Here is a 21,165-nt window from a genome sequence, read left to right as displayed (position 1 = left end):
GCATTAATAGATTAGGCCGTAGCCTATGAAATAAACAATTTTACTAGGCAACTAGTAAGCAAACAAAAATCAGCCCAGCTTCTTAGTAACAATCAGATGAGATGTTTAAATGTAACATGTGACTAGAAGTGCCCGCCCCTAACAATGCAAAAAAAAAGGCATCATCCTCTCGTCCAATGAGCGACCGAGTTGCGCCCATGTGTGTATTGTTTAAACTGCTCTGAACTGCTACTGCTTGTTCGAGCAAAAACTTCCCAGCACAAGCGATGGCGGCCGCGGTGTCCGTTAGCGCAGCTGCTAGAGACGAAAAATCCTATGCAGGGCAAAATTGTGGTTCCCGTCCACTAACTTTGTATGAAAACTACGGTACTGCTGTAGAACAGGAGGAATGGGTTTTGGGAGAGAGAAGGGATCCAGATGCCGAGAGTACTGATGAATCTGCACCTAACGTTACGGGTAGTGAATGCCAAAGGAGAGTTGACGATGAGTTGCCTGTTTTGAATCCTGAAGAGATTGAAAGCAGACTCGAGAGGACTCGAAAAGAGTTTTACAATCGTCGGAAGATCATCATTAAAAATCTCCCTTCCGATATAACCAACCAGGTAATTGTCTTAATCTTCTCCCTCTCGATTCATCAAATAGCGTCAGTGATAACTTGGCTAGCTAGGATAATGTTAGCCATTCGCTAACGTTAGTTGTCGAACGTTCTGGCTACCCAGCCACCAAGTACGACCACGTTAGCTATAGCTATTTAGCTGTTAACGTTAAGTCACTGCTACAAGTTTGCTTGCTATGCAGATTTGTTGGCCGACTCGTGGGCTTTCGGTGCCCATATGTGCCACTGTTGTAGCCAATGTAACAGTTACGTCTGTGGGTAACGTTAACTTGGGTGTTCTGTTCCGCTTGTTAAGTTTGACTGGGCGGCGTGGTGCTGTATAGCTAGGACGTTTTGTTGAATAACATTAGTGTTAACCTTAATTTAAAGTTTACGTTACGTCCTACGTTAACAGATAGTATGTAAGTCAACTTGATGTGATGTAAAACGTACGTCTGTGACTCAGAAGTGCCGAAACCTACTTTTACACCACGTTAGTTCGTATCCCGCTGTAAAATTAATCAGGACTTGCCACTAACCTTAGTGCGCCATGTAGAATTTATGCTCAAGTCATCAGCCTTGCAATCCCATTCATTGTATATGGGTAGCGTGCTAATTGCCTGGCTAGCAATGTAACATTATCAAGTCCGCATCATGATTTGAACGTGTAGGTTTACATCTAACTTTCAGATTGGTTATGGCTGAATTAGGCAGCGGTAACCAACTGAGGGAGGTGGTTAACTTCAGTGAATAATATCTGTAAACTTTGTTAGCCTACTTTTTGTTTATAACCGACATCTTTCTACTTCGCATTTGAGCTGTCGTGAAATGCTGGTGGGCCGTCCAAATAATTGCTACTTGTCAGTTGCTAAACTACCCCCAACGTGAAAGTAGTTGGGGTTGGCTTGCAATCGCAGGTTCACAGCCTTCCTGACAATCCGATTTTGAACAGGCTTTCCGTTAGTTTGCCAGACGACTTAATTAACCAAAGAAGCGTGTAATTAACAAGATTAGTCTGTAGTCTAATGCGCGTCCATGGGCATTATCTACTTTTAGATTAATTACAAACTTTACTTTTAGAGGCAAATCATGCACTGTCAACATTGGCTGTTCGAACGAATTGACTAACATTGTGGTTGAATCTGGCATGGTTGATCTAAATGACCCGTGTGACCTCTTGAACAAATTGTGATTGTCAAATGGCGACCTTGCCGGTATTGAATGACCGTCCAGTTAAAAAAAAAACCTTTCAAGTTAAACAGTCACCTTAGTCAAACGAATATAATCTCGAAATAAAGGTGTTATAGTATGCTGTATGCTTGTCATTTTCTGGATGAAGGTTTGCACCACGTTACTGTGAGATGCCCACAAGAGGGGCACCATTGATTAGGCTAGTATGACATGTACCTTTCCTCTGTAACAGGGGTTGTTTGAAAGTAAAAGATAACAGTTAACACGAGTAACTAACGATATTGAACACTCCGCTTTCGTTGTAGTCGATATCGTTTTGTGTACCCCTCTAAAGATAGGCACTGAATGACAAGTTATTTTAGGAATATGCCTGACCTGTGGCGAACTGTGGTGGCGTGCACATGGTATTGTTTGTATGGACGCACATTGGGAGTTCCAGATGGGGACGGAGCTGTGAGTGACAAAGGGTTGAAGGCGCAGGAACAAAACCATAGCCATTCACCTGGTGCAAATGAACGTTCTGGAAATATGTTGCACAGTGATGGAGCCTATCTGGCCAAGATGTCTTTTTGTGAACTCTCTGAAATGACTCGGTGAATTAACCCCCCTTCTTGCATGGATTGCATATCTATTCCAATCCTTTTAGCTGTGCACCATTATTCACCAAGAATGTAGTTCCTTTGTGTTTGTGCCTTTACATATTGCCTCTTTTGAAGGAACGACTAGACATATTGTGTTTCAATTATTTTGCAGGAGGTGCATGAACTGCTGAGTAATTATGACCTGAAGTACTGCTTTGTCGATAAGTATAAGGGCACAGGTATGTTTTTATCTTATTTGCAATGTCCCTGTTTTTCTGCATTAAATCTAAAAGTAGATTTAAGTTTGATTCAATTTATTTGCTCTGTCTCCAAAATATTACCCATTAGCACCTGACTCGCTGGCTGTAGACACTTTAAGAATTAGTCTGTAATCTGTAAAGGAAAAACTTACCCAGCCTCTTTCAATCATGTCAACTTCTTTATTTGACCTTCTTGCCAAAAGTCGATTTTAGTGTTGCGTGTGAATTTCCACATTCACTGCATACGTTCAATTAATTATGTTTCCTATTTATGATGGACAAATCCAGCTTGGCATGGTTGAGTGTGCATGAGTTAGTCGCAGCAAATTGTTTTTCCAACCCTGTCAAGGACGTCATTCAAAAACAATCCATTAAGTGCCTGGCATTAGCGCATTATCTAAAAGCCCATAGACCATGAAAATGGGGAATTATTATCTGTTGGCTGTGGCCAGTAACCTTGTCCGTCTTGTCCCACTGACATCTTCCTCAAGCATTTTGTCCTCACTTGTTTGCTCTCTCCCTCCCTTCCTCCTTCCCTCTTTTATCTATTTATATAGTCATTATACGTTTTAAGGCTTATACACACGGCCGGTGATGTGATGACAATTTATGGCTGACTACCGGCAAAATTGAATAGTGTCTCTTTGAAGTAAATGGGGCAAGGAATTGTTAAGTCACTACGGTAAGGCATAATAGAAAACGGCTGTATGGTCAGTGTATCTCCACTGAATCAATGGGTGATCGCGTCGCCAGTTGTGTGTGTGCGTGTGGTAAAGTGATTAACTGAATTCCACCGTCGCGTCTGACTGTCGCATCACCGGCTGTGTGTGGTGGGCTTTAATGTCCTTTGGCATCAAATATCAGTAGCCAAAACATACCAGTGAAGATGCTTTTAAGTCAGCATCTTATGTTATTGGTTCGTTGCCTGAAGGAAGTCTGCCACACCTGTAGCTACCAAGAGTATTTTTATTTGTCATGTTTTGGGCATGAGCCCTTCATCATACAGCTGTCTGATGAAGGGCTCACACTCAAGATTTTAAAAGTAAAAATACTATTGGGAGCTGCAGGTGTGGCAGACTTCCATCACTTATTTTGTTATGCCCATTTTGTCCCGCCCCCAACTTTAGAACTTTGTTGTGCGTGTGCTTTATTTTTTATTACAGATTTCTTCCTTGCCTCCCTCTAGTATCCATTTGTTTTCATTGATTCATGAACTTGTGGCATGTGCCAGTAAGGGGTGCAGTGAAGTCAACATGTCTTTGTTTGTGTCTGTCTGCTCTCGATGTTCCCCCCCGTCCCCCCCTCCACAGCTTTCGTCACGCTGCTGAACGGCGAGCAGGCCCAGCATGCCATCGGCGAGTTCCACCAGCACGTGCTGCGCGAGCGCGAGATCTCGGTGCAGCTGCAGCCGACGGACGCGCTTCTGTGCATCGCCAACCTGCCGCGCGCCTTCAGCCAGCAGCAGTTCGAGGAGCTGGTGCGCCCCTTCGGCAACCTGGAGCGCTGCTTCCTGGTGCACAGCGCCGTCACGGGCCACTCCAAGGGCTACGGCTTCGTGGAGTACATGAAGAAGGACTCGGCGGCGCGCGCCAAGTCGGAGCTGCTGGGCAAGCAGCTGGGCTCGCGCATGCTCTACGTGCACTGGACCGAGGTGGGCTCGCTCACCTTCCCCATGCTGCACTCGCGCTGCCTCTGCGTCGACCGGCTGCCCCCCAGCCTGGTCAGCGCTCAGGACCTGCTGGCGGCGTTGGCCGACACGCACGCGCCCATCTTCTGCCAGGTGCGTATTATAGGGTCATGATGCGTCATTTATTTGGGGAGGGTCCTGTAATCCTGTAGAGCAGCGGTTCCCAAACCCCCCCCCCCCCCCCCTCGTACCACCTTCTACATTCTGAGTTGACTCGAGTACCTCCACTATCCGACACATTAAAAAGTAACACATTCTATTGACTTATTTCAGGCTTCGTGTTCAATAAGCCGCCCTTTTTTAAAAATGAAAACATAGCCTACTATAGAGTTGACAAATGATATCCTTAAACGTCGTGTTTCCATATAATTTTGGCCTGATTAAAAATGATTTATTTATTCATGAATTAATTGATTTATTCATGATTTAAAAAGTTAATTCTTAACACCTCTCTGCCATAGCCCTTTTCATTTCATGTACCCCCTAGAAGCAGCTCGCATACCACCGGTGCGTACCACAGTTTGGGAATCCCTGCTCTAGAGACATGGGAGCTTTGAGCAGTGGGAGTTGCCTTGAATAATCGTTAGTTGGGGAAATCCTGGGTTAAGTTGCAGAGGTAATTGGGGGTTTATGAAACCATGTGGCTGTTTGAAGGAGGTGGTTTTTGGGTAGTCTTGGTTTGGGGAGAGGAAATCTGTAGGTGTTTTAGCATGCACCCTCACGTAGCTTGAGTGACTCATGTGGCCTGTGTTGTATCCCACTGGGCTCCATCGGTACACTGCAGCACTCTGAGCGCTCCTAGGTCAACTTTTCTGTATTATAGATTATTTATTCTGATGTTGACATACTTGATTTGATTTTCAAGTCAACAGAGTTGCAGCAAATTAGATTGATGCACCATCATGCATTTTAGAAGTTCGCACCGGTGCAACAATCTGCAAAGTTAACCAACAAAGCTGATGGCCAACAGTCACTGGAATAACGTTTGTTTTGTGTTTGTTTTGAGTGGCATAAATATTGAGGTAAAAGTGTTCTAGAACCACACGATAGTGGTGGTTGACGTGTGTAATCTTTTGAAACGCCTTGCAACAACTGGCAAGGTTCACACCACTGCAACTCCGCTGCATTGATTTTGTCTCGTCGTAATTAGCAAATCTGTGGTGTGAATAGACTAAGCCTTGATCACTTGATAAGCCCCTCTTGACAAATGTGTGAGCATGAGCAGGAGAGGTCACCAAACGTAAACAGTAATTTGATCGTTTCACAAAATGTATTCCCCTAAATTGTTTCATGAGGAGTGCTCCTATTCATAAGGCCCAATTCACACCCAAGATCCCTGACGAAACGAAACTGTTGCAGAAGGAGTTGCAGCGGTGTGAATTAAATGTTGCACGTCGTTGCTGTGGCAAAGCATTCGGCATGTCTGGTCCAGCTCATCTCGTCGCAAATCTTTGGTCTGAACCCAACTTAAGACATCAGAATTCCCACTGTTCCCTCTTGGAACATCAACTTTGTACTGTTAAACAAGTCTTGACGTATAATTTTTCATGTCATTTAATTCCAGATTACTTGACATTTAAATGCTTCTGATGCCTGATCAATGTGTGAGTGTCCAATTTGGATTTGTCCAAGTGAAACACCCTTCGTAAAAATAGCCTTTGTTAATTTCAATGGATTTACTCCTCTGTCGACTCATTTCAATTGATGCATTCAATTTATATAGTCCCAGTCTTGAGCATGAACGGTTTGAAGACTGTTTATTCATATTTCTAATGTTTTGCATTCAATTATGACGATGGGCCATGCTATTAAGATGAAGTTTAAAAACATTGAAGCTTGAACATGAAAATACCATATGAGCCCATGCAGTATTCAGTCGCCTGTGGCTTAAAACAATGGTGAATTAAAAAAATGAAATATACAATTATAGCATGCAAGGATAATCATGCTCAGCCTAGTGAAGGGAATGATTTTGACCGCCTCAGTCAGATTGCTCTTTTGTAATTAGGCTCGGATGCCTTTCTGCCTCTGTGATTAAAGTGGAAAAAGTGGATTGTGGCGAAATGTAAGTAATGAGCCCTCTCTTGCTGCAAATTTTTGATTGCCGTTCTGAACTCGTTCCAGCCATGTTGTGCGTAGATGGAGATTTGGTTCTCCTCGGGCATTCACCTTTGCCCTGCTTTTTGCATTTTCTCTCTTCTCTCTCTCTCTCTCTCTCTCTCTCTCTCTCCCTCCATCACTCTCGTTCTCCCCCGGCGGGTCACTCAGTGCTTCTATAGCGATGTGTGCTGCTGGTTTCTATGGCGATGACCACCTGACTCTCCCAGGTGCCGTTCGTCAGCTGGCCTCTGGCCCTGCAGGGCTTTCTGGAATGGGAGAGAGCAGCGTACTCGGGTTTTTTCATATGTTAAACACACACACACACACGCGCACACACACCTGCTGCAGAAAGTGTGTAGTTTCAGTAGAGGCAGTATCCGGCATTGTTCTGCACGGTAGCCCCTCTGTCTTTGTCATGACACACACACACACACCACACACACACCACACACACACACACACACACACACCATGCACACAGTTGGAAGGTCATGAGTACACAATGGGTAGCCGGGTTGAAAAGTGGAGTTGGTTTTAAGGGGGTTTGTTCGATCCGCTCGCAGCCGATTGCCTCTTAAATGAGCAGGATTTGTCTGTCAGGGGGCCCCGTCCTACCCCTCCGCAGGGCTCCTCTTGAGTAACTAGCCAGCGGCGGTGGTGGAGACTTCTTTGAAAGCCTACAGCACGCAGAAGAGATGGTAGGCAGAGAGGCGCAGTGAGCCCTGCAGCCGTGGTTTTTGCTAGGGAAGCCGCTTTGTTTCAGAGGGGGAGGGTGTGTGGGGGGGGGTTCCCTGAAATGCTCAAGTGCAGCTCTTTGAGTCTCTGTCCTCAAACTGACATTGTGTTGCCGTAGAGAGGCTTTAAAAGCTGACTCTGCCGGTTTGAAATGTAGGCTACGACTGGACTTTGTGACGCACCGCTGCGTTGGTTGGCGGGCGGGTGGGCATAGGGGAGGGCTGAGCTGCATAATCTGTGATTAGCACGCTCCTATGCTAATTCACTCATTAGTCTTGCCTTTTTATCCTCCCATCTTCTCCACACAGCTCGCCCAGGGCCAGGACGGCAGTTTCCGGCGCTTCGCCGTGCTCGAGTTCTCCACGCCGGAGATGGCCGAGGAAGTGCAGCGGGTGGCAGACGGCCGGGCGCTGGGCGGCGCCCACATTCGCGTCTCCTTCTGCGCCCCAGGACCGCCGGGCAGGAGCATGCTGGCAGCCCTCATTGCTGCCCAGACCATGGTACACCCCCTCACTCCTCTCGCTCACCCCTAATATTAATTGCCCTGGCAACTATATATGCATATATAGCATATATATCATGCAATAGTATATGCTGCCTTGGTCTGTATATGTGGTCCTCACTGAACTAATATTAACTGCCCCGGCAACTACCCCCCTCCACACCCCTGCTCCCCCAAAAGTCTTACTGTGGTCAGTTGCTCTCTTACTTTGGTGGGCCATATAAAAGCTTGTTTATAGATCCTTTCAACAGCATAAACAAACGTGTGTTGCTAAGGTTTTTCCTAGTGGTACAGAGCTAATGGTAACATGGGGATTAAAGTCGACATTTTGTAGAACATTAAGCTGAAGCCTGATTCATTTTTGTTTCAAAGTATCTGCGTTGGTTTCAACCGGGAAAACTTCTAGGATCAGATTGAAGGGATGTGTTGCTTGTTTTTCCTGAGACATTTGCATTTCTTTGATTTACCTTCTCCAAACATGTTTACACAGCTCATGACACACATGCTCCATTTTAAAGACCATATCCTCCACCCACTTGTCTTGTATTGGCTCTACCAGCGCCCCAGTGTAGTATCTGATTTCCTGTGTTGGTTTTATGCTGTCTAAAAAAAGCAGCGTGAGGCCTGTCCAGCCGCTAGTTTGTTTGTTTGTTGTGTTTCCAGCTTGAGAGGAAGGACACGCTCATGCTGTGTGTGTCCCATCTGTGTGTGTGTCCCTCTCTGTCTCTGTGTGAGACTGTGTACGTTTGTGTGTCTCGCTCGCTCGCTCGTGTACGTTTGTGTGTCCTCTCTCTCTCTCTCTCTGTTGCTGCGTGTTTCTAAGCGGTCTGAAGCCTGTGCTGTGTGTGTTTGTGCTCCCAGGCTCTGAACCGTGGGAAGGGGCTGCTGCCAGAGCCCACAGCCATGCAGATCCTCACCGGCCTCAGTAACCCCGCCACGCTCAAGATGCTGCTGACGCCTCTGGCCCAGGGCCGCAAGCAGGGTGAGGACACACACACACACACACACACTTAACACTTCATTAATTTGTAGTGTAGTGCAACACACACACACACACGCACTGACTGCGCCACTGTGTAAGGAGTTCTGCATGCACACACACCATACGACACTACTTCACAGAGAGGCAGGCAGGCGTGCACAGACTCACACAACGTTACACTGATGTGCAGGGTAGGGCAGCCCTCAGATGCACACACACACACACACACACACACTCCCCCACACCACGCTGCAGCACGGTCCTTACTCATCACCACCCGGGGTGGACGCTCAATTAGCATGCTTGTCTGAAGCTGTCAGAGGAGATGGTTCCGCCTCTCTGGCTCGCAGTCACTCTGTGACACACACACACACACACAGAGAGAGAATGCCCTACCGCAGGGTAGAAGGGATAACACAGAACAAAACACATCAGCAGCTGAGGTCATTCTTGTTCTTGCTCCCTCTCTTCACCCATCTCCCTCTGTTCCTCTCTCCACTTTTTTCCTCCATTAGTCTCCCTTTTCACTCTACTCTTCCTTCCTTTTCTGTATTTCTCCCCCCATTCTCTCCTCCTCCATTCATTCCCTCGTTTTCTGTTCCTCTTGATCACCACCTCTCAATCATTCTTTTGTTTTATTCATCCATCCATCCATCTTTCTACAAACCCTGCCCCACACTCTCACACTGTTGTGTGGTGAGTGTTTAGGCACATATTGGCGGTCATGTCTCCCTCAGATGGCTGTTACACACACACACACACACACACACACTTCATTGTAAAGTGCTACACAAGTACAGTGAGACTAATAATGATGATAATGATGATGATAATAAAAGTTGTTGTGACTGAGGGTAGCGGTGAAGACAGTCCAGTCAAGTCTGACCCACTCCAGCCCGTTCGTCGCCGTGTCTGACGCTGGTCTCTCTGCAGGTCTGCTGGGCGCCGCGCCCGCCATGCCCCTGCTGGGTAACCCCGCCCTCTCCGCTGCCCTCCTGCAGCTGCTGCTCCAGAACCAGGCCCAAGTGCAACAGGTAGCGTTCCCTCGTGTCCAGCGCGCGCTGTCCGTCTCCCTCCTCCCAGCATCCTCCCCCCTCCTCACACCTCCGCTCCCCATGCCTGGTGTCCCTCCTCTCCCTCATCTCTCCCTCTCTCCTCTCCCCTGTCAGCAAGCTTTTTTGGGAAACCCTCTTCTCTGGGCACAGGTCCTGCACAGTAAAGACAGCCGCCTTCTTCCCTGTGTGAGTGACCCATTTTGTGTGTGTGTGAGTCGAGTGAGTGTGTGTGTGTGTGTGTGTGTTTGTGTGTGTGTGGCTTTTGTAGTTGTAGAGTTGCTTTGCTGAAACCCCTTGACTCTGATGTGGCTCCTGTCAAAACTTCCCCCAAACTCTCTCCACTGATCTTCCTCATCCTCATCCTCACATCCCTCTCCCTGTTGGCTCTTTGTCATGCTGTGTTTGTTTTGGTTTTTAATCTTCACACCGCTCTGAGTACTCAGTAACAAGGTAACTCTGTGGTAAGTTCAGATGTGATGGGTTGACTTGATCAGGAGAGGTAAGTGAACGGACTGTACTGGTGTTTGTGTGTGTGTGTGTGTGTGTGTGTGTGTCAGTGACCACCATGTGTCTTGGCGTGGCGTGACTAACGTAGTCGTGTCTCGTCCTTCTCCCCCCGACAGGCCGGACTCTTGGGCGATAACCCTCTGGGCCCCCATGCCCTCCAGCAGGGCGTCAACATGCTGGGAGATCTACCTCAAGGTGAGCCTGTGTGTGTGTGTGTGTGTCTCATTTGGTGTTTTCTACACCCCCACTTCCTTCCTCGATCCTCGTCCTCATTGATCTAGATGGAGAATGATGGGGCGGCAACAATGGGATAGTCTATCCAGTGTTGGTTATAGATCAGTGGGAACCAGCCGTGAGGACCAAGCATCGCGTTTGAGAGCCACCCACAGTGTGTGTGTGTGTTGCATTCTGGGATGGCTCCTCGGTACTCTGCGGTGGGCACTGCTGTGGCCAGTGCTGTGCTCCCGTGGCATTGACTCTCGTTTACGGCATCGATCTGTCTGTGGGCGCCGTCGCCTGGTCTCTCTGGCCTTAATTAGCGGGCGGCTGAAAGGTCAGACTCCTGCACGCCGCGCCCACCTCTGCTGCGCCACGCTGGAGCAGCGCGGACAAGCTTTAGCACCTGCCAGGGGCCACGCGGGACTTCAGCCGATCGTTTTGGCTGCTTGATGATTCACACTGTCTCGTGTGTGTTTGTTCTCTGTATCCAGGCGGAATGGTTCCAGGGCTGACGTTACCAGCGGAGGCCCCCGGCCCCATCAAGCCCCCCTCTCTGGGTCGTCCGTTGGGCCGTGAGCAGGAGTCCCCCACCCCCCCCTGCAGCTTCCCCTCCACCCCCTCCCCAGCTCTGCAGGGCCTGCCCATGCCACTCCTGGGAGGCGTGCTCGGAGCCGAGGCACCTGCCATACCCGGGGTAAGACACCTGCGCCGCAGTGAGCAAAATTAGGAAATGAGAGATTTTACATGGACATTTTTGTTTATTCTGATTCTTAACGCCTTCATCGGAATTAAACTGCTGATAGTATTGTGTTTTTTTTTTTTTAAATATATATTATTATTATTATTCGGATTTGTTTTTTCTTATTCTGATTGAACAGCCATGTATACGGCCAATCAGGTTGCCCGCTGTAGTGTCTCAAGCCAAAGCAAAGCAGCAGACACTATTCCGATCTAAAATTCACACCAAGTGTTCCCGATGCGACGAGACCGATTTGAAGCGGTGTGAATTAGATGTTGCACCTAGTTGCAAGCCGTCGCAGAGCAGTCAACATGTTTAATCACAGTTGCAAGGTTTTTGGACGTCGGACGTCATCTCCTCTCGTTGGGCATCTTTGGTCTGAACCCTACTTACGTTTGAGAGCACCTGATCGGAACAGCACATGCCCACGTAAACAGATGCTGTGAGTTTTCGTTCGGAAAAACGCTTAATCGTAACGACACAAAAACTGACTATGTAAACCCACCGGTTGATGCACTTTTCTGTCTTTTTTGCGCTATGAAGGGACTCTGCTGGTCTCAACTATTAGTAGTTTCTTCTGGTGAAGGGATAAGCAGCATGGGAGACTCAAACCTGAGCAGTCATTCATTTATCTTAATTTAGCCGTTTATGTATTCTCGTCCTTTTTGCGCTACAGGTGTTAAAGCCTCTGCTCCTCTTCGCAACTACATCTTCCGCATTTTAAGTGTCATCAGGTGTACTTTCCTGCCATTTCTGTTGCCATTTTAACTGTCTAGTCACGGAGGAGGTTAAGAGCTATGACATTTCCGCTCGTTCGGTGTTTTGTCAACGCAGCAGTGTGCCGTGTCGGCACTGCGGCGCCGCAGCCTTAAATGACACCCAGAGCCACGTTGAGGCTAGCAGATGCACATTAACTCAAATGACACCCAGAGCCATGTTGAGGCCAGCAGATGCATATTAACTCCAAATGGTGTGAATAATCCTGATGCCGCAGAAAAGTTCAGCGCACGTTTGCAGATGATACATCAACAGGCACTGTGCATTAATTTCAGTGAAATACTTAATACGACCGAAAGCTTGCACTCAGTAAAGTTTTAAAAAATTGCACAAAGACTGGAAGTGTGCGGATTCTTCTTTTAAAATGTAAACAAATAAAAAAAGGTGTAATGGCTGTAAGCTAACCTGTTTGTTACGTCTTTCCCAATCCCCAGTCACTGTTAGGAGACCCTCCCAAAGAGGTGGGGGTGTCCCAGAATCCCTTCCTGAACAACCCCAACGTTTTCCCCTCTGCTGGTAAGTGTCGCTCCTGCTGGGCTTGGGCTGCTGTTTCTGTGTGAGCTCCATGATTGCTACTGCTGATAACTTCATTTTTGAGGAAACTGAGCAGGTATTTGAAGAGGGATGGTCTGTGTGATCTACTGATTCAGGCCATGACTAAGATGCATCTTTCTTTCTGTCTTTCTTTCTTAATTTCTGTCTCTCTCCCTCTCCCTCTCTCTCCAGCCTCCAGCAGCAGGCCCCACCCCTACAACCACGCCTACAGGAAGAGGCCCACGTTAGGCAGCGCGGCCAGCCAGCGCACCGGCCACACGCTCCACTCCAGCTTCAACCTGCGCTACCAGGACTCCTACACCCCCGAGTACCCGCCCCTGCACCAGGTGAGGGCACACACTCCCCTCCACAAATATCCAGGGTTCCCACTTTCCTGTGTCATGGATTTTGGTCTCTTCCAGAGTATTAGTCAGGGAATTTGATCTTTTTGGGGGTGCAGAGTCATGGAATATCAGGGGAATTTTGTTGTAGCAGTTTAACATCTACTTGCCAAAATACATTAATACAAATATATTTCTCCATTCAGTACCCATTTATTCATCTCCCGTCCTAAAAAAGTAAACGTTCCTTGAATGCTGTGTGGGTGCTCAGAATTCATTGGTCAGTATATTTTACAGTAATATTCATTACATAGTAAGTCATGGAAATTCAGAGGGGTTTTTTTGTCAGGGAAGAGGCATGGAATTTTATAATTGTATTTTTTCTAATGTGGAACAGGCTTCAATACAGTTTTCTGCATTTGTGTAGCTGTGTTCAGAGTATTCTAGTGCTTGTTTAAATGGCGGCTTGTACAGGAGGTAGCATGCATCATTTTCTTTGTGGTGCTTGAAATTCAAATTGTGGCCTATGCAATGGGATTGCTAGCGTTTGGTTGGTACAAAAATGTCAGACATGCCAACAAGAAAAGTAATTGAGGCATATTTTATGTAAATGCTTTATTTTGTGTTGCATTCACTTCATAGTGGACTCTGATATACTGGATAAACATTGCGCAAACAGGTCAGACAGGTGAACGAAGATCCCTGTATAGAATCTGAACCAAAGAAAGTGGCGTATTCCTGCAAGTGTAACTAGTGGCAGTTTCCAAAGTGATAATTTTTAAAAATGATGAAAATATGTGTGCAAATTGTTGCAGTGTTAAAGATGAGTGCCACAGCTGCTGGTATTCCAATAATTTTTGATTTGCGTCTCGACTGTAATGCACCCCGTGTTGATTGAATCAGTCCCCCCTTGGGGCGTCTCCAGCTCTCGCTTTCTCAGTGTGTCCTAATTTGTAAAAATGGCTGCCAGATACAGGCCTTTGATTGGCCAGATTGGCAGCGTTCGTTTCATCATTATTGTACTGTGCAGTGTGCAGATGAAAAGGCGGACTGGGGAGATTTCTTGGCAGGTTGCAGATTAGAGTTCCCAGGCTTCGGTGTTTGTTTATGTATTTTTCGAGCGTGATTGCCAGGAGGTAAGAAGTCATTTTAAACCCTGCTGGCATCCAATACAGAGCTAGACGGCGGTGGTTAACGGTTATTCTCATCGTTGAGTAATCTGTGTCTTTTGTCGATGAACCAAATAGTTGTTTGGTATTTCACGATTTTCGGACACGCTTTGTTTTTCCCAAATAATAATTAACAACTGATCGATTTATTTCTCCTGCTGTAGACTGTCTTCATACTGATTATGACTGGTTTTATTTGGCCCAGTTTGCATTCAGGCACGAACGGTTTATTATGTGTTTGGCTCCTTGGTCCCCTTGTTTCAGTGCTCAGTGTGTAGGCCCCTACGTTTGAGCCTCAATCACTTCCAACAGCTTAATGTTGTGCTGTTGGAAGATAAAGGGGTATATAAGCTTGTGGCTCGAATCACTTCCATAATTCTTATTTTTCTGTGCTTGTTCACCATTTATTTATTTCGTCCTGTTTTATTTCCTCTTCCAGTGGCGAGGCCTCCATATAACACAATTTAGAGCTGGTTTCCAAGAGTTGCAAGTGTATCCATTCATTTCTGCCAGCTTAATCTTTTTCTCTCCCTCGGCTGCAGGACCCTCTGTCTCACTTGTATGAGCCAGAGACTCTGGATGGCGCTTCACTACCAGGGTTCGGCGTTCAGGTAATCCCCCCCCCCACCCCCCCCCCCCCCCCCCGCCGCCGCCTTCTACCTCTGCAGTCGTTGTCTCCTTCAGATATGAACGCCATTTATATTTAATTGCTCTGTCTGCGACTGTAACCTCCTGTGACTGAGCCCATCTCCATTGTGTGTGTCGCAGCCTTCCCGCCCTTCCAGCTTCAGTGAGCGACTCCCCTCCTATCACTACCCCCCCAGCCCTCCCCGCAACTCCTTCTTCAGCTTTGGGGCTCCGGGAAGCACCCCCTCCACCCAGCTCAATAAGGTAGGAGCCACACCACACCACACTACGCACCACACTGCATCATTCTGCGGTGCTTTATAACGCCTACTAGCCCCCCCCCCGCACACCCCGTATAGCACGACGCATCAGTGCACCACAGCGTACCATATGGTGCCAACAACACCTACTAGACTCCAACCCACCATACTGCACACACCATACATTACTATACATCGCCAAATACCATACACAAACACCTGCTACAATACAGGTGGCAGCGCTATGCTAATATCGCCCTTTAACGCTACACGAAAAAACGATATCAAACCGAAGCTCAAAAACCCAGGGCTCCCTCATCCTTGCCTTTCTCACATTGCTATTGGCATGCATGAGTCTAAGGGGGCACGCACGGCCATCGAGTGGCTGCTTGGCCGGCGTTCTGATGGATATTTGACGCTCCTCATTGATTTGCACGTGCTGCCAGAGCTTGGAGAGAGGAGCGAGGTTACGGGCTCAGAGGAGCCCGCAGGCCGCCCAAAGGCCCACTCATCCAAGAATGCAGCTTTTGGCCTTTCACTATTTATAGCGTGGCTGGAATAAGCAGTGCCTGTGCGTGTGTGTGTGTGTGTGAAGGTGCGAGTAGACAGGGAGACGTGCTGGCAATGTTCTGCTGCCTCTGCTGCTGAACAGCTTTGGCTTGTTTAAAATGGCAGGAAGAAGGTGCCGTCACCGCCACCGTTTGTTTGATCTGCGACATGGCATCTGCATTTAAAAAAAAAAAAAAAAAGTGGTCCCTAAATTCATCAAAATCTGCACCCTTAGCATTTTCCTCCGCTCACTGCTCCGAGGGAAGGACTGGCTGCCGGCTCCCCTCTGAAGCGCTTCTAAAACTGTGACGGCTTATTTACGGCCTCGTTAAAAATGCACCTGATTCAGCTCAGGATGTCTTTGAAGAGCACCAGTGCGTTAGGGCCAGAATTTATATATTAAAAAAAAAGTAAAGATACTGCAGCAGGGCTTAGAGATGAATCCGTAGCCTTTGACACACACAAACACACACACACACACACACACACACACACTCGCCCCCTGGCTATGAGGGTGGGGGAGCCCCAACAACGTGTGTGGGAGTATGCGTGTGAACTGTCACACCGTCTGCACCTCATGTGTCTGGTAGTGGAGGTTGGCGTGCCGCCTGTATTGTAACTGATTCTTGTGCTGTGCCCTCAGGCTGTCGGGATGCCCCCTGTAAGCCACAGCAGTCTCTACTCCGCCGCCCCGGGGAGCGAAATGAAGGTAAGCGGTGTTGTCGGCTGTCCCTGCTCAGTGCTGTCAGTCTGGATGAGTGCACGTGCTCAGAATGCACAGCGTTGGTTTAAATGCGGTCTCTTTTATATGCTAATCGGCAGGCCTGCTGCTGATTGCTTTCTGTTAATGACTGCAATTAGATTCTTTTTTTTTTTTAAGTGTATTTTTAACATTTTCTGGTCTCTGTAGCAAATTAACACTTTCTTGATGTGATGGTTGCCTTTTGGGTATATATCCAAATGTAGTTGGGGATAAATGTAGCCACGCACCATCCCTCGGTTAGTGTCTTTAGTGACCTTGTTTTGCGATGGATTGGGGCCAGTCTCCAGTGGCCTGACTACATGGTAAGATCAACATTCTGAGGTTCTTTTCGTTAGCTGGTCGGACAAATCCCCCATCAGTTGCAGTCACACAGTCGCATAACATTTGTGACCAGGCTTATGAACTCAAGTCAACCCGTAGGTAGTGATCAACCAGATTTTCTCCAGCCGGTTATGAGCGCTTTTGCATGGTATTTGTTAGCCAACGTTGACTAAAGGTAAATAGGATTTAGAACCGCCTATATAAATAGTGCTTTTTACGTTTTGTTGTAGGACTGTAGGACTCCTCACCTGCTCCAGGTTGTGTTCTAGATAAGATGGCATTGTGCCTCGAGTAAGAACAGTCCTGTCCTAATCTGCTGCTACGTGGATATTTCCTTATCTCGGTTTTGATGTTCTCTGATAAACCACTTGTTGTTTGATGTTATCGAACACGCCACACTCTGCTATTAATGGGTCCGTTAATGACTACAATCAGATGGTGTATCTTCTACTCTTTATACTCCCATAGGTCTGAGTTCAGTAAAGGGTTGTTCACACCAAGAACGATAACGACATGAAGAACTATATCGTTGGAGATCACTTTCCGAGCGATTTTGAGAGTGATTAAAAACCGAACAGCCAAACGCAACCCATAATATTTTAGGCATTCCATTCATTAACACGAGGAGAGACTTTTCTTATCGTTGGCCAGTGTGGACTCTTTTATCTTTATGGTTATAGTTGCCGTTATCGTTCTTGGTGTGAATGCTGCTTAAGTGGTGGTTCCCTTACTGATGTCTAGGGATGTAACGATGCATCGTGACACGAATAAAAATCGATACAAATGCGTGACGATTCGCACCGGTTGATAGAAAAAATGAATCGCGATGAGTCACGTGACTTATGTCACTAGGTACGGGGCACAGAACGAGGGAAGACGACGGTAGGCAACAACTTTGAACTAGAGTGTGTGTGTCGGGGTTCGTATGGGTGCTTGAAATCCTTGAAAATGCTTGGATTTTAATGTGGTGTTTTCAAGGTTTGAAAAAGACATCATTTATGAAGTTGTTTTGTTTTTGCCACGCGTTCGCGTCCAGTTTGACATGTCTGGATTTTCCGATAATGACCGCAATCTTGTGATGCTGATATTGACTTTTAATTTCTGCGCGTGTAAACTAGTCTAAGCTACTGTGCTTGAACGAAGTTAGCTGTGACAGACTAACCTACTGGTTTTCATCGTTTTAACCACAAAGCCTGTCGACCTTAGGTCTACTCAATTGTTTAGTTAACACCTTGTCATTTCGCGTTTGACCCGCCGCCGTTCACCTCTGTGCGCCCCATGTACATCAGAACATATGTCGGGATAGCCATCTCACTATGAGAAAACGTATGACGATAGTGCTAAGAGATTAACACGTTTGCATGCTTGGTAAACATCAGTCTTGCACATAATATGGAGCTGATTTTTTAGTGGAAATGGCTTACTGTAGCATTGTGCTGATAGATGGAAAAAGTTGCCTATTTAAAGGCACAGTCTGAATTTTAATCCTAGCTCTCCATTTAGTGTGTGCACTTGAACAACTATAATGATGTAGCATGTAACAGTGCCCTACAAAGCAGAAAGGCAGTAACTGCATTTTTGGTCGAAAATTAGTTATTATAATTTTCATGACATTAAAGTTGTTATGAAGATTGATAAGTACCAAAAATAAGCTAATGTAAAGTAAAAAAAAAAAAAAAAAACCTCCAATAACTGCTACATTAACTACAACCATAAGGCTAAGCAACAGCATAACTTTAAAATGTTTTTTTTTTTTCAGTTTGCACTCTGCATAGTTACTGCCTTTTTGCTTTGCAGGGCAGTAGGGCCTGCCATTTATTTTAAGAGGAGAGGTGTATGACGTAATACTTTGGAAGGAGAGGGAGTGGTGCAATTTGATTTTCTTTGGAGCAACCTCTTCAAACAGCATCAATATCAAAAAAAAAATCGTGATGAAATCGTATCGTGAACAAAAAATCGTGATCCATATCGAGTCGTGAGTTGAGTGTATCGTTACATCCCTACTGATGTCTAAGCTGGCTTCTCTATCTTTCTTCCCCTTCCCAGACTCCAGTCGGAGGGCAGAAGCGCCTGTTCTCCCGCCTCATCCCCTCGCCCGAGCCCAGTCCCGAGGGCGGCTACGTGGGCCAGCACTCCCAGGGCCTGGGGGGCCACTACGCCGACTCCTACCTGAAGCGTAAGCGCATCTTCTAAGCTCTCCCTTCGAGTGACTGCGGCGGAGGTGGGAGGTGTGTGTGTGTGGGTGGGTGGGGAGGCTCTCCTCCTAGACGCTCCTCCACTCTGGCCTCTTCATCTCCTCCCCATCCTCCTCCTCATCCTCCTCATTCCGCTGTGTGCATGCCTATAGCAGACCTCCGGAGAGGCCCGTAGGGTGCAGCGCGTTGCTATTGTGGGCCACTGCGAGCCAGTCACTGGGCTTTAGTTTTTGTTGTGTTCTCTTTATTATTATTATATTCTGAAAATTGTTTACCAAATTTTTGTGTAAATATGATTTTTATTTTCAGTGTGTATGTAAATTAAGTTTTTAATTTGTTTTATTAATTTGTTTATAATTTTTAAAAGTTTCTTTTTTTTTTCTTCTGGAAACCCATGTTGAGTACAGCTGGTTTTATACAGCACAGAGTTGACTGTTCAGTTCCTTAGAGTCTGGGGAGTCCTTTGCTTGGCTGTTACCATTCTTTTTAATCCTCTTTATTTGGTTAGTTTGGTGTGTGTGTTGGTGGGTTTCTTTCATTTTTTTCTTTTTTTTTTTTCCGACTTCCTGTCCAGTTGTTTTATATATTTATATATATTGCTGAATAGGATGGTGCTTCTCCTTTTCCATATATTTTCTTTGACCCTCAGGGGTGGCGTAGAGAATGTAACCTGGACTGGCCTGTCGGTGCAGTGCTGATGCTAGCTGTCTCAGTGTCTCCTTGCTCTTCTACTATCGTATTGTGTGTCTCTGCCTCCGTTTCTGTCTTTGTCTCAATATGTCTGTCTGCTAAAAATAAGATCTTGCCTGTCCGTCTTCATTTTTTTCCCCCTCCATTTTCTGATCTCTTTTTCTTTCTTTCCTCTTCTCTGTAATCCCTCCATCCTGTTATTGATCCAGGTTTTTCTGCACGGAATGGTGGGTGTTCACACACACACATACACAGATCCCATCCCCTCACACCAGTCCTCCATGCTTTCTGTACTCACAAGTTCTGTATGCAGATCCCCCCCCCCCCCCCCCCCCCCCCAGTTCTTTTTGTTGAGACTTGTGGTTTGCTGTTCTGCAGTGTTGGCGCCTGGCCGTCTTGTCCACCCAAACACAGCTGTGTAATGGATTGGTGGGGCTGTGTTGTGGCGCTTCTCATTTTATTTATTTTTATTTATTTTTTTCATATCCTTTTTTTTTTGTTTTTTTTCCCCCTCCGTTCACAGGGTAGGGCACTAGCAGGGCCAAGTGTCCCCACGGTGCACCTTCTGTTCACCTCACCCCCTCACTCACCTCCCTCTAACCATCCAGTTCCGCTCATTTTCTCTTTCTTTTCTCTTTCTCTCTCCCTCCCTCTCTCTCCCTCTGTCTCCTTCCTCCCTCAGGGCTGCTTCTCCCCTGCTGACCAGCAGAGGGAGCCTGCCATTCTTGAGGCACTCACTGGTACTGGACTTGACCAGCAGCAACAGCAGCAGTTTTAGCCAGTCTCCGCTCACGCTATGTTCTTACTGCTGCTGCTGTCATTTTCTCTCTCTCTCTTTTTTTTTTTTTTTTTTTAAACGCTTTTCCTGCCAGAGTGGACGATCCTCTGGTGCAGGCCGGACCTGTGCTCACCCCTCTGTTGTGTCTGAAGCATTCCGTTGACAAGGCCCTTCCTGATCCTCTCGGGGAAAGGCCCATTTCATCTCCAGCTCCCATCTCCCTCATCCATCCGCCTCACGCACCACAACCCCCCCCCCCCCCCCTCTTCTCCTGGCCTGTTGGGTCCAAGGGACCGGGGGGGTGCTAGGTCTGGCCTGTGCCGAGTAGCAGGACCATGTGACTCCGTTTTAAAAGCTGTTCTTATTAATCTGGTTGACATTTTGATTGTGATAACCCCATTACCTCTGCCTTGTGCTCTGCCTGGCCACAGATCTTAAAATCAACTCCACACGTGTGCCTGAACTTGCCAGCCTTTCCTCTTTTTTTTTTTCTTTTTTTTTCCCTCTCCCCTTCTGTGATCTCATCTCTACCTACCAAAAGCTTTAACCTACATTTAACCATCTTTTTTTCCTGTTCTTTTGCTGTGTATATACTTAAGCGTGGTTATTTTATTTCATTTTTTTTCTCCCTCAAGCTTCCTTGTCTTTTATTTTTAAACCTTCCAAGCAGAAAAATGTAAGTTTAAATCTATATTTTCTGAATGATCACATGATGAAATATATCAAGAGCTGAACTTTTTCTTTTCAACCAAATGCTGTTGCTCTTCAGTCTCTCTTGTGATATGCTGGTTTGTGTGTGTGTGTGTGTGTGTGTGTGTGCGTGCGTGAGTGTTTGCCTGTATTCTGTATGGACCAACTGGCTCATTTCAGTTGGCTGAAACCCCCTCAAAACTGGTATGTTTGTCAACTGTACAGCTCTTTTTGTGAAAGTTTTTGAGCAAGTAAATGTTATTTAAGTTGGCACATCTGGTGGTCTTGTCATGATTGATTGATTTGATTGATTTATTT

General features: G+C 46.6%; 1 protein-coding gene across 1 annotated transcript; it reads left to right on the top strand.

The window, feature by feature from the left end:
- Positions 1-253: 253 nt before the first annotated feature.
- raver1 (ribonucleoprotein, PTB-binding 1) lies at positions 254-21,120 on the top strand. The gene is made up of 15 exons (XM_062532833.1): positions 254-602; positions 2,540-2,606; positions 3,938-4,407; positions 7,458-7,649; positions 8,513-8,633; positions 9,567-9,667; positions 10,312-10,390; positions 10,906-11,108; positions 12,365-12,446; positions 12,657-12,811; positions 14,517-14,585; positions 14,743-14,865; positions 16,054-16,119; positions 18,541-18,670; positions 20,062-21,120. Exons 1-15 carry the CDS (start codon positions 267-269, stop codon positions 20,079-20,081), a joined length of 2,214 nt encoding a protein of 737 aa, XP_062388817.1. The 5' UTR covers positions 254-266; the 3' UTR covers positions 20,082-21,120.
- Positions 21,121-21,165: the final 45 nt, after the last annotated feature.

The sequence above is a fragment of the Sardina pilchardus genome, chromosome 3 (genome assembly GCF_963854185.1).
Source record: "Sardina pilchardus chromosome 3, fSarPil1.1, whole genome shotgun sequence".
NCBI lineage: Eukaryota > Metazoa > Chordata > Actinopteri > Clupeiformes > Clupeidae > Sardina > Sardina pilchardus.
The sequence above is the reverse complement of the archived record's forward strand: the minus strand, read 5'-3'. Positions and strand labels throughout refer to the sequence as shown.